Genomic DNA, 13,061 nt, shown 5'->3' on the forward strand with positions numbered 1-13,061 from the left:
GCCCCCGACTAGCTCAACAGGCGAAGCTACTCGAGTGCACGTTCAGTTCCACGGTTGCAGGTTCAAGCCCATCACTTCACTAGCTGACTGTGATCAGGACTTCCCAAACGGTGACACACGACTGGGAGATCAGGGTTGAACTGGTTGGCTCTCTGCACCCCCTGCAGCTTCCAGGGGAACTAGCGGTCATGCAGTGCTGTCAGTCCAGGATGAATTCACAAAGCCTGAATAACTTGACCTCAAAAACCAACTGCACACCATGCTGAGACCTTAGTTGTCTTCAAATCTTTGCCAATACTGTTTACATCACCAAGAATAGGTGGAATATGTTGCAGACACAGGTGGAAGGTAAACAAGCCTGAAAAAAAACTTTCAGATTTTCTGTCTCAGCTTGCTTATTGCAATAAAGCCAAAAACAGAGAAAGAGCTTCGAATTGTGACCAAGTCCTCTGTAACACAAGTAGAAGTAGGATGTATATATATCTTTGAGAAACAAATAAGCAGATGCTGTCTGAAGACAACCCTGCTGCACTGTTCCACATGTCACTTACACATTGCATCTCCCTTTCGGTGAAAATCCGGGACAGCAGGAACATCTTGACGGGCACTGTGAGGATGAGGACGAATGGGAAGGCCAGTGAGGCCACAGTGGACATCACTGCCCACAGCACGGCCAGGCACACCACCTGAATTCCTGTGAACAGGTGCATTCGCAGAGTGCGGACCTGGCAGGTGGAGACACACAAGTCAGCTGAACAGCACATGGCATGACAAGAACATCAGAGCAGGCATACCAGAAAACAGCACAGCGGGAACTCGGCATCCCAGTGGATCATTTGCCTCATCTCTTTTACACAAACGTCCCAGTTAGTTTCACATTTGAATGTCCAACTGGGTGGAAATGAAACTCAAATGAACCTGGGTTCAAATCAAGTCTTCATTTGTGTAGGTGTTGATCTACAGACCACACTCACAAAACCACACAGTTTCATCCATCACACAGGGCTGAGTTTCTCCAGAGCTAAAAGAGCCCTTTGCTTTTCTTCCCACCAGGGAAGTTAACTCCACTATTTATATTTATAACTGGTTAAACTGGGGTCTGAACCAGCAGGATTCCTCAAGGGCCAGTACAATCCACTAGCTCTGTCCCTTCAGCGTTGTACTCATCCAACTGTGCCAGTCTGTGTTTTTGACCCATATTTTAAAATCGTGTGCTGTCTGGAAAGAAGTGGAATAGGATCCATTATTTTAAACAAATTTTGGCTCACAAACAGACTGATAACAGCCCAGAGCTGGGAAACACTGCTCCTTGTAATTAGAGACCCGCCCCCTGTATCCCTGACCCTAGGGTGCCCTCTGACCTTTCGGACAAAGATTTGGTCGGGGTGGTACTTGGGGGGCATGAGCAGCAGCAGGATGCGGTCGTAGAGCTGGATGCCATTGAGCGACATGACTCCCATGTAGAGGAAGATCCCAAACAGCACAGCGATGGGGATCTGGCGCAGGAGATCTCCGATCACAATGGACAGACCTGGCAGGAGAGGAGCAGCAGAACAACTCAGGAGATCTGAGAACAACTCAGGAAACACTTAACTACAACAGATTCTGTGCTAGGACTGGAACAGTTTTCCAACAGAAAAAATCTTAAAGGTATGGAATAAGCTGCCAAGCCACACTGTGGCTAGACTAAAAATGCTAATATGTAAAAATTCCACCTGATTCTTAGCAGAGAAACAAGGAATAAGGATTAATTCTAACTCAATGTGCAGTAACTTTATGATAAAGTTTGGCAAGCAAAGAGCTTTCCCATTGATTTCCCAGACTGGAGGACTTCAGATCTCTAAATAATTTTTCACTCATGCAGGACACTGCATACAATAAAAGAAACATTACGAAAGACATATTGTCTCCTACTCCTTAACTCGTGCTATTAACCCAGTAGGACAAATTTGGAATATTAAAGCCGGCTCTCAGAAATAAGCAATCCAGAAGGATTTCTTATCTGGTTTACTATTACTCACTTCACTTTGGTTCAAGATCACATGGAAACAATCATGTAATAAGTGAGAACGCCACCAGGTGTCCTCATGTGAAAAATCCTCCTGGTCTTCCTCCACAAAACATTTTGACAGAAGGTAAATAGTTGCTACCCAGACTGAATTACTGTTTCTTCTGGACAAAGCAAACCACAAACCAGAACACACAAGTGGACCCTTGACGAAATGCATTTAAAACCAAGGATGGAAGGCACTTCTTTACTCAGAGAGTGAGGGGAGTATAGAAGCTACATTGCCATGTGGTTGAAGCTGATACCTGTCAAGAGGTGGCTGGGTGAGACACTTAAGCTACAAACTACCAAACGGACCAAGTGACCTCCTCTTACTTGTAACTGTTCCTTGTCTAGTGGCTAAATCTAGTTTTCATGGTATTTAGTCCTCTTTCCGAACAATATATGCTCCTCCTCAAATAGTGGCCTACTGAATACTCAAACCACATTTAACCATCCTGAACCCAGGGGCCTGTGCCCGTCCACATACTGTGCTAGGACTTACCCACAAGAATGGCCACCAGCAGCCCTGTGACTCTCTGCTCCTTGACCTCTTGGATGCGGGGCTTGTCACCGGGTGCCACGGCCTTGCTCATAACGGTAAGGGCGTTGGCGTGGGTGACAGAGCGCACCGTGGTGGCGGCCAGCCAGGGTAGGCCGAATAGCGCTGAAAAGCCCCCCACCGCGACGATGATCAGCAGGTCCAGATGGAAACCCGAGCCCTTCACCAGCATTCGCTCCTTCTTACTGATGATCAGCCTGAGAGAGGGAGTGCAGGGCAGAGGGTGATGTTGAGTACCCCACCAATACTTTTTGGAAGAAGTTATGTAAAGGTCTGTAAATTGTTCATATTTGCTTTACATACCCTTTTATTTTGATGCAGCTCTTCCTTATCCTACTAATTTACTTGCACCCACTTATAGTGGCAACACTTGTGTAATCATTACCCTTATAGTGAAGCAACAAGAAGTTCAAGGAGAGCAACAACAGAGGGAGACAGAAAGATGGGCAGCAACTCACGCAGTGATCTGGGTCTCCATGAAGATGAGGATGAAGACCAAGATAGCGGGAAGGATACTGGCCACCATCATCCAGATGGGGAACTGCCCATCGGAGCCCAGGGGGTCGATGAACCAGCCACGCTTTTCCGGGCTCGTCACCGAGAAGCCACTGGGCACACTCAGTTTCTGTGCAAAAACAACACCACCAAGTTTCAGGATATCTGATGCAATACTGGAGCAGTCTTACCTACACAAAATCACAGACTGTAAAACCAGTGCTACCAACTGTTGGAGTCAGTATTACAAAAATGACAGTGTGTGTTCGGGTGCACAGGCTTAGTCAGGGGTCCTGTGTGTAGGTGTGTTACCTGAGTGTAAGTATCCCGGATGCTGTAATCCACCAGGACCATGATTAATATGGCAATTGGAACCCCAAAATCACCAATCACCCTTCGGATCTGTGGGATGGGCAGAATAAGCCAATGAGGAGATTGTTTTTACAAAACATGTTTCATTAAACCTGGAATAGAATTAATCTATGAATCACATTCCTCCATACAATAGGTAGCATCTTATTCCCGGTTAAGGCTGTGGCAACCTGGAGATGATCCAGGAAGGGTAGGGATAAGGCAGGACCACACCAAGGAAGTGATGCTCCTGCACTGCAAGGTATTCACATTCACTCACAGGGACAATGTGAGACACCATCTAACCTAGTTAACATGTCTTAGGAAGGTAGAAGGAAACCTGAGCATGCAGACGACCCAAAGAAATCTAGGAAGAATGTGCAGAACCTGTACAGGAAGCAGCCTGGTCTGGTATTAAACCCAGGAGCCATGTGCTGATTGATGGAGCAGTAGAATTAGTACATACAGTATATCTCACTTACAACCAGTCTGTTCATAAGAAATAAACACACCAACAGTGTACATGAGGACAGTCAAGAATCCTACACTTAATTTTTCAAAAATGTGGATTTTTTAGATCTGAACATATTGGGGGAAAATGTAGTATAAAAATCTGCTCAAGTCTTACCCTGCCAGGGAAGAAGGCACTGTTCTTGAACTTGCGCAGGTAGAAGGCGATGAAGAAGGTCCCGGACATCAGCACCAGGGACAGCAACGCCGTGTTGGGCTCCCCTGTCACCTTGAATCTCTTTGTAGACGCGGCAGAGCTGTTCCCCATCCCGCTGCTGGAGAGCTCCGACCACAGCCCCTCTGTCCTATTGTCTGCTGTGCTGTTCTCCAGGGAGCAGCGCCGCAGTGGGTGCTCCTGGAATATCTGCAGACAAGAAGACAATGGTTTGAGATTAACGCCACAAATAAAACAAAGGACCTTTAAAAGATTGTGTTTATACTAATTTAGGCCACTAGAGGGACAATCCAGAGATGGTGAGAGAGAGCTAAATATTTGCACCAGGTCAACCCCAGCTGACTGCAATATGATTTCTTAATGAAGTTCCAAAACTCGACAGGTGACTGGAGTGGAAAAGGTTAAAGTCTTCTGGAGAGAAAGAATCATCACAGCTGCTGTTGTGTCAGGGTTGTTAATCCAGCTTGCTGTCCCTAACCAAACAGAATCAGCTGGTAGAACAGGGTTCAGACTTATAGGCTCCGGTAGGCTGTTCTGGACGGGTTTTGTATTTCTCTGTAAAGGGCTTCCCCACTTTTTCCTCCCTCAAACCAAACCCACAAGACACTGTCTCCCCAACTTATTCCTATACATTACTTATTCTGAGTCAAACATTCAAACCAAAACGCCTCCCAACACAGTACAAATGGGCCATTTTTCCCTCTTTCCCTTCCCCACGGCTCCCGCCCTGACCTTGGCCAACTTGGAGAAGGTTTCGTAGATGAAGATGAGGGAGATGAGGAAGGCGAAGATCTCCTGGGTGAAGCGCGACACAAAACGCACCAGGAAGCTGCCCTCAAAGGCCACAATGATGAGCACAATCAGGATCAGCCAGAACCCGATCCACACCCGGCCCGTGAGGTACTCCATCCCATTTGCGCTGCAGAACTGGAGGGGACAGGCACACAGCCAAACCACACAGTCAGAAAGAGCCGTGCGCACAATTCAAGGCAGAGAAAGGAAGGATTTACAGAGGTCTGGTATCACTATGAAACATTCAGTACTTATTAAACAAATAGTATAATTCACTTATATTTTAACATTTGTAAACCCTGTAGAACCCTTGGGATAATGCCCGTCAAGGGAATTAGTACTGCTGACATAATACTGCTTCTGTTGCTACTACACAAAAATGTCTCAGTAAAACATTAGTCACGCAGAGCTTTGCTTTAATAAAATGTTCAGTTCATTTAATTACCTATTGTATGTAAACACAGGTTAGTATTGTGTATTTCACACTCCTAATCTCACTTGCGCAGGTGCTTTTTATTCCATACATAATTTCTTAAGTTACATACCCAAAGAGGGGCCTTTTGTGACAAACTGGAGGAAAAAGAATACAGAAAATCTCTTTAATTCTCAGACAACTAGCAGAGCAGCAGATTGCCGCCTGTGTGTGTTTACTCCTGGTCCCGGATCTCAGTGAGTGAAGGACAAGGAAACTGCTGGGATTATTATTGAGTCAATGCTGGGTGCTGTTCAGATGAAAGCTAGTGGCTTTTCAGGTCCAGCAGTGAGGACCGCTGGGGTGGGAGAGGGACTCACAGAATAAAAGGCCTCCTCAAAGACCAGCAGGGGGCCAGAGAAGCCCACCACCAGCAGCGGTTGAGCCCCCAGCAGACAGAACAGCAAGCCCTGTAGGGCCGTGGCCACAATGAGCTCCGACACACCAATCAGCCCATCTGTCTTCTCTCCTGCACAGACAGAGGAACACAGAGACAGTTAATCACCTGCCCATACACACCCTTTGACAGCTCTATAGTTAGTGTTTCCCAGCTTACATTCTGGGATTCCACACTAACAACTGTGAGGACAGCAGGACAAGGTCAGGTCAAGATCAAGCTAGAGCTGCCATCTTGCCTGAACCTGCCATCCTCATACCAATAACATTCTCGGGGACTAGCAAGACAGAGTTATTAGAATCTGGAAGAAATCAGAATTAAGGGCTGTCACTAAACGCCCGACACCCTCTCATCCCCAGCTTTCCACTATCATTTCTCACACTTCCTTACTCCATAATCTCCTCAAATAGTCTCTCCCATCTTGTTCATCCCCCACAGCCCCACCATTCTCATCTGTGCACACACAGGGCTCCCTTTCCTGCCCAGACTTCCTCTGCTGCCCTCGCCTTCACCATCCCAACACCCCTTCATGCTTTCACTCCAACACCTTATCTTCCTCCTCACCCAGCAGGCCCCCAAAAGTGATGGCGGGGGAGAGCGCAGCGAAGTAGATGAAGACGATGGCAGCCATGCACTGGGCGTTCAGCGCATCCTTGAAGTCGCTGGCGTATTTGGGGTAACGGCGACGGGCATCCCGGATCAGTCCACCGAAGGGGCGCCCGGTCCGCTGCAGGGGGTCATCGCCCGGCTTGAAGGGGGTGAGCAGTGCCTCTGTGTGATGGACAGTGGGAGGGAGACCGAGGGAGAGCAGGATTGACAAAGAGGGGGAAGAGGAGATTGAAAGAGGGGTGGAGAGTAGAGTGAGGTATAAAGAAGAAGTTAGACAAAGAAACGTGGCACTTGTTTTTCAACAAGAGCCTGGGCAGCCCTTCCTGGCCAGGACAAGGTGAGGTTTTAAATATCAGGGCCAGCACTGAAAGTGTTCTTAACTGACTGTCACTGAATCACAGGATAACACAATCACAATCTTTTTAGCTCTCTTTTACAGGAATCAGGAACCAAGGGGATTAGCACTACTACATTAGCCAAGAGAACCTAAAACAAATATCACTAAAACATAGTATCATAATAGTTCCCTTGCAAGAATAAAGCAAACAGAAAAATCTACTTGCCTATGGGGATCTCAGTCAAATTATCATTTTTTTATTTCAAGATCTTTAAAATCACTTTCATATTGGTTATATTTTTTCACATTTTTTCCACAATAGTTAGAAAACAGATGCTCCCAACTTGGCAAATCGAGTGAAAAGAGTGAGAACAGGTTCTGGAGAAGATGACATGCCATACCTTTCTCCTCAGGGGTCTTGGGCTCTTTGGCTAACAGCTTGACCTCTTGCTCCTCCCTCTTGCGCAGCATCTCCCTCTGGAAGCGAGCCACGGAGCGCAGCAGCTCATCGCCACCCACCTCCGAGGGCGGCAGCACGATGCTGCAGTCCAGGAACTCGTTGATGGCATTCAGCAGGTCCTGGCGGTCATCTGCCAGATAGGCGGCTTCGTGGAAGTGCTGAACAGGGGAGCAACACAGACAATTCCAGTCAAAAACTCAGAGACCAAGCCAATATACTCCCCAAACACCCATAAGCCTATTTTCCCCCACCCACACACCTGCTCCACAGGGCAAACCCAACCCTGTACCCTGAACCGTCCACAGCAGTCCCTGTCTGGGCCAAAAGCGAATCTCATCCTAATATCCTCCTCAGTTCCACGCAAACTTATTGGTTATGGAATCAGTAACCAATGTGAAAATGTGTAGTGGATATAAAATTCATTTAACCAGTTTAAATTAAGGTTTTCAAGTATATTAAAATTTTCCACACGGATGTTTGCGTTAAGAAAACAATAGTCCAGTTTATTCAGGGTGATGTATGAAAATGCTGGACCCCTGGTTGCCTATAATTATGGTTGGCATGACTGCAAGAGGAGACCTCAGTGACTTTGAAAGAGGGGTGATTACTGGGGCTCTTTTGGCAAGAACTTCAGTGACCAGGACAGCTCAATGTGCTGATGTTTGAGAAGCAACAATGTCTCAGGGGATATATATCTTTCTCCGAGCTGTGTACTGACATCATCAGCAAAGAGCAGCAGTGAGTGGCAGTACATCTCCACGCAGTACGTTCAGAGGACTCATAATTCATATTCTTGAAGAAAGAACAAGTGCAAGTGGCACCAAAGTTAAGAATTTTATAGCCCTGAATGTTTGATTCCAACAGTAAATGGTGCAATGTGTGAACTTGTTGCGAGTACATTTCCCATGGGTTGAGTGGACACATTTCTTTCGAAGGCTAGGTCAATTCCAATCATTACATTATGGCACTTTACCCATGTTGTAGCATTTCGTTCCTGCCTGGAGGAGTGTCTTTCAGGATGACAAAAAACTCAACAGAGCTCTTATGGGATTTTCTGTAACAGTGCCTGAGACAGTTTTCCTCCCACATCACAGTTTTGAGTTGACTGAGTTGATGCTCAGGGACTATGCCGTATCATAAACAAAGCATGCTGTCCGCACGTGATTGCCTTATTAAGTGGCACTGTCACTGCCATTTTATTGTACATCCATAAGGGTGGGAACCGTATCTTGCAGCCTGCAGGTCTCTCTCTCTCATCCCACTGCCTCTGCTGCCTCTCCGCTCACCTTGTCGGACATCAGTGTGGAGATGGAGCGGCCAATCTGGTGGTAGTCCATGTTGGTGCAGTCTGGTCCCAGCAGAATGAAGAGGAATCGAACTGGAACGGGTACCTCCAGGACCGATTCCAACTGTACTGCCTCCTGCAGGCGTACAAATGCCATGGTGGGCTGCTCCAGGAAGTCCACACTGCCTACAGGGGGCGATGGTTCATGGTCAGTGCATCAGTGTTTGCTACGTCGCTCTGGCAGCAGAGCGAGAGACAGTCTTCTTTCTCTTAAACAAGAGAGAGCTCAGTAAACAAAGCAAACTGTTAAGTCATAAATGTAACTTTTCTTTTTGAATACCTGGGTAATCTCCTCTTTTAGTCTTATCATTCTGAGTTCCTTTAGCTTGTCAGTGTAGGTCATTCCCTTAAACCCTGAACGGTATCTGGTTGCTCTTCTCTGGACAGATTCTGGAGAAGCAAGATTTTCTACAACATGGTTCCCAAAATTTACATATTTTAAATGAGGCTTAACTAGTGCCTTACACATCAACTGATTTAAATCCTACACTTATAACAATATATCCTAAATTTCTGTTATACCTTTTGCTTCCCTACATTACCTGGAAGATGAGTTAACACAAACACCTACACTTGTCTATATTAAACATCACCTGCGTGGCATTTACCTTGTCTTGAATTTTATCTGAATATTTTTAAAATTTCTACACTGCTTCTACAATCTTTGCCAGTCCTCTTACTTTGGAGGCATCTTCAAACTTGACTAGTTTAAAAGCTATACCACAATCTAAATTACTGACGCCAAGGGAGCCTTCCCCCTTTATCTGTACTGTCCATTAACCTATCAATCCACATACATTTCCATGAATACCTACCGCCAGTTATCTCAGAATTAATCTCTCATGAAGAACTTTACCAAATATCATTCTGAAAATCTAATTACACCACATTGTACGCCCTGAGTGAGCCCACTACTGCTGTTACTCCATCAAAGAGATGACACAGCTCTTCACTTGAATCTCACTTCTCACATTTTTCCCCCTTAAGACTGGAACAGAAACCAAGTATGCATAAAAAGTAACAATCAAATGAATGATATGGTTGTATCAAATGGCTTGTAGTGAGAATGTCCGCACTGACAATTTCTGAGCAGAACTCTCGTTATAATTATCTCTGCATGTAGCGTACACACCCATATAGAAAGAAGCACTCCATTATGTTGTGCACATGACCTAAGTACTGTACAAGTTTTTGCAGACTTGTCTCGGGAGAGATTATTTTGACTCCCCTGTAGTAGATGGACTCACCTACAAGTACCACTGTAGCCTCTGCGTTCTCAGGGATCTTCTCCAACAGCTTCAGCTCATGTTTCGACTTTGACCGGTGCATGCCCACTGACGGGGGGGCCTCTTTCTGCAAAAGAAAAGAAATTATTAATGCTTGAGAGGAATAGAAAGCACATAGCCTCCACCACGTTTCGCTTGGTCTATGATATCCACAGGGCCGCATTACAAAACATAAGAAATATGAAATACAGCCTTCCCTCGCCGATAGCAGAATACTCCACGCCGACCATGGGAAAACCTTGCTCTTACACGGTTCTCCAGGTGGAAACTTAAAAAAAAACATGGAGCTTCTCCACCAGCTCATGACCCTGTGTTGTCTTGCCTCCCTCTCCAACCAGCTAGGTGTTCAGCAGTGTATTTTTCACACAAGCATGAATGCAAAGAGTGCATTCTCTTAATGATATGCCATTCTTTTGCTATTATTTATTATTCATAACAATTTAATTACAATGTTTTATTACTTTCATAAGTTTAATCTAAGTCACATTATGGTATCTGGAATTTTTTAGAGAAATCTGCAAGTTTTGTTAGTGTAACAGAAACTGTGGGAAACTAAGCCCCTATTTTGCTCGTACACAAGTTTTTACCATCCAACCACAGTGTTTTCTGGAATGTAACTCCCACGATTAGTTAGAGAAGGCTGTTCACTCAAGATTAAAGTACAGCTCCTGAAAAAGAAAAACACAAAAGCAACAATTTAGCCATCCTGACCTCCATCTTCTCGATGTCGATGCGAGTGTCCGACTCGGAGCCTGCGCTGCCTCCCATGAGGGGGTCTGTGATGGAGGGCTCTGCAGGCTGGGCGATGTGGTTGGAACTGTGGTGGTGGACCAGCAGAGAGCCAAGGCTGGCTGCCGAGATATTCCTAGGAAAGGTGTGCTCTTTCTCATCACTCGGATGACTGAGGGAAAGAGAGAAAAAAGGGAGAGAAAGTGAGAGGGAGAGAAACGGAGCTTGAGGCCGAAAGCGAATTAATGGAGTGAATAACAGAGACAGCCAGGGACATTAACAGTGCAAAACAATTGGAGAGATGCAAAGTGTGATAAAGGAACACAGAGAGGCAGATCTAAAGAGGGGAACATTAGAAGGAGAAAAAAGAAATGAGGCGTGGGATGACATTAAGTACTTTTTGATCAAGAGCAACCACATTCCATTAAAAAACACAACACAACTTCAACACATTCATTGCATTTCAAATTCTGACACCTCGGGAGTCCTTCACCTGTGTTTGAGCAGCAGGGCTCGAAGCACGTTAGCTCGGTCCTCGGCCTTGATCTGGTCAGAGATGATCATCTGCTCCACTACCTGGTGAGCGATTCCAGGCAGGGTCTTTTGGTCCAGGTCCAGCAGCACAGCCCCTGCAGAGAACACCACGGTCAATAACACCCAGCGGACAACTGTACACTGTGGAGCCTCCAATGCAGGAGAATGCAGCTATTGCAAGGATTAAAAAATTCAGGCTTGATAGTGTAGTAAGTAGAACAGCAGGTAACATCTCCATAAATGCAATACTGAATTTCCTGAAATTAACTGCCCAATTTAGAAGCACCAACTATAAATTTTGAACACTTGGAATTACATAGTTTAAGTGGGGCCCACGTATCAACATACTATATATACAGGTGGATAGCTGTGCCAGCATGCATAGGCTACAAAGGAACAATAGGTTTATTCCATGCTGAAAAGAGAGGAAAGAAAACACAACGTTTCAGTTGTGGAGCCTTCTGGAGCCTTACACCCGAAGAAGACTTTACTATATATGCAGTATGTACAATATATACAAACACGTACTGTATACCGTATATACTGTAGCATCATGTTCCTCTCTGCAGGCCTGCTGCAGCCACACTGAGCACACTCCCAATTACAATGAAAAGTGCCGACAGGGCATCCACAAGACAGCTCTGTCTCATCCCACCCTGCACCCCCACACCTCTGTCCTCGTCCCTCACCCTGTGCAATGGTCTTGCGCAGCTCAAGCAGGCTGCGGAAGCTGAGGGAGGCCACGTGTGGTTTCCCCCAGCGGTCCGTCTCCTCTTCCACGTCCTCCTCAAACTTGATCCAGCGAGCGGTCTCCCGCCACTGCAGCTCCTGGTTTTTATCCATGATGAGCTCATTCAGCTCTACAAACACCTGTTCCAGGAACACACAGACACACAAAGCCACATGAGCTTAGTCTACAGGCAGTGTGGACCTGATGGCAATGTTGTACAATGTCAGATTAATGCTGGTGTGGGCTCAACTAAACAGCTCAACTGATTGCCACTCTGCTTAGCCTGGGGGAGTGGGAATAAGCAGGAATGAGGAGAGGAGAGTTAAATAAATTTGGGTAACCTAGGGAGATGAAGGGTCCATTTTTGTAAGGAAAGGGCAGTATATGAAATCTGAATAAAATAAGTCTTGCTTTTTCAGCTAATTCATCTTAAGGGCCTCAATAACTCTTCATACAACATCATATCTAAAATTACCTTCATTACAATCTTCATCGGGTGAGTTGATATGGCCTTGCTTTAAGACTACAAAGTTTCTTCTGAAACCCAACATGTTTCTTTAAATATTAACCAGAATAGTCAAATGCATAACAAATATCCATAAACTATGCACACCAGCATGCACAGACCGTCTACACCTTGCTGTTTTAATGCCTCTTGTATTCATGGCATGCATCATACATTTAATAGATCTAGCAATACCCGTAGGTACAGAACTATTGCCAAAGCAGTGCCTACTCTGCACGCTCTCCTGATGCACTCCCCGACGATGATGCACCATGATGGGCTCACCTTCTGGTGCTTAGCGATGCGCCCGGTGAAGTCCAGCAAAACCATGATGGACAGACGGACACACAGGAGGACAGACAGAGGCAGATGGGAGGTGGGAGAGTATGCAGCTGGTAGCTGTGAGTTGTGCTGTGAGACCAATCTCACCCCCCCCCACTGTACCCCTCACTACCAGATAGCCCCAGCCTGTAATGGGCTGAGCATGTTAATAAAACATCAGCACCTGATTGAGACTTTCAGCAGACTAGGTGTCCTGTTACCTATTTATTTCTTTTTCCCCCTCTTGTGAAACGAAAGAACACATTCATTCATTATTAATTGCACTCTGCACAGCACAGGGGCAGGCTGAGGGGCGCCAGCAGATGCAGCGAACAAGCAGTTTATTTCTTTATTTTGGAGAAGGAGACAGTGGGAAAAAGAAATCATTGAGCTCAGACACAAAA

At 45.9% G+C, this 13,061-nt stretch overlaps 1 protein-coding gene across 2 annotated transcripts in view; it reads right to left on the minus strand.

Annotated features, from left to right (window-relative positions):
• Window positions 1-13,061, minus strand: part of slc4a2a (solute carrier family 4 member 2a) — a 65,312-nt gene that overhangs the window by 6,566 nt on the left and 45,685 nt on the right. For both annotated transcript variants that reach the window (XM_088918822.1, XM_088918821.1), the window contains exons 8-22: window positions 11,791-11,971; window positions 11,061-11,196; window positions 10,550-10,739; window positions 9,800-9,905; window positions 8,494-8,678; window positions 7,149-7,365; window positions 6,366-6,572; window positions 5,725-5,873; window positions 4,873-5,067; window positions 4,084-4,329; window positions 3,417-3,506; window positions 3,068-3,234; window positions 2,553-2,806; window positions 1,362-1,531; window positions 552-725 (exon numbers count right to left, since the gene is read on the minus strand). In XM_088918822.1, the coding sequence (XP_088774948.1) occupies window positions 552-725; window positions 1,362-1,531; window positions 2,553-2,806; window positions 3,068-3,234; window positions 3,417-3,506; window positions 4,084-4,329; window positions 4,873-5,067; window positions 5,725-5,873; window positions 6,366-6,572; window positions 7,149-7,365; window positions 8,494-8,678; window positions 9,800-9,905; window positions 10,550-10,739; window positions 11,061-11,196; window positions 11,791-11,971 (2,667 nt within the window). The remainder of the gene's footprint in view (window positions 1-551; window positions 726-1,361; window positions 1,532-2,552; window positions 2,807-3,067; window positions 3,235-3,416; window positions 3,507-4,083; window positions 4,330-4,872; window positions 5,068-5,724; window positions 5,874-6,365; window positions 6,573-7,148; window positions 7,366-8,493; window positions 8,679-9,799; window positions 9,906-10,549; window positions 10,740-11,060; window positions 11,197-11,790; window positions 11,972-13,061) is intronic.

This window comes from Atractosteus spatula, chromosome 6, assembly GCF_055471065.1.
Source record: "Atractosteus spatula isolate fAtrSpa1 chromosome 6, fAtrSpa1.hap1, whole genome shotgun sequence".
Taxonomy (NCBI): Eukaryota; Metazoa; Chordata; class Actinopteri; order Semionotiformes; family Lepisosteidae; genus Atractosteus; species Atractosteus spatula.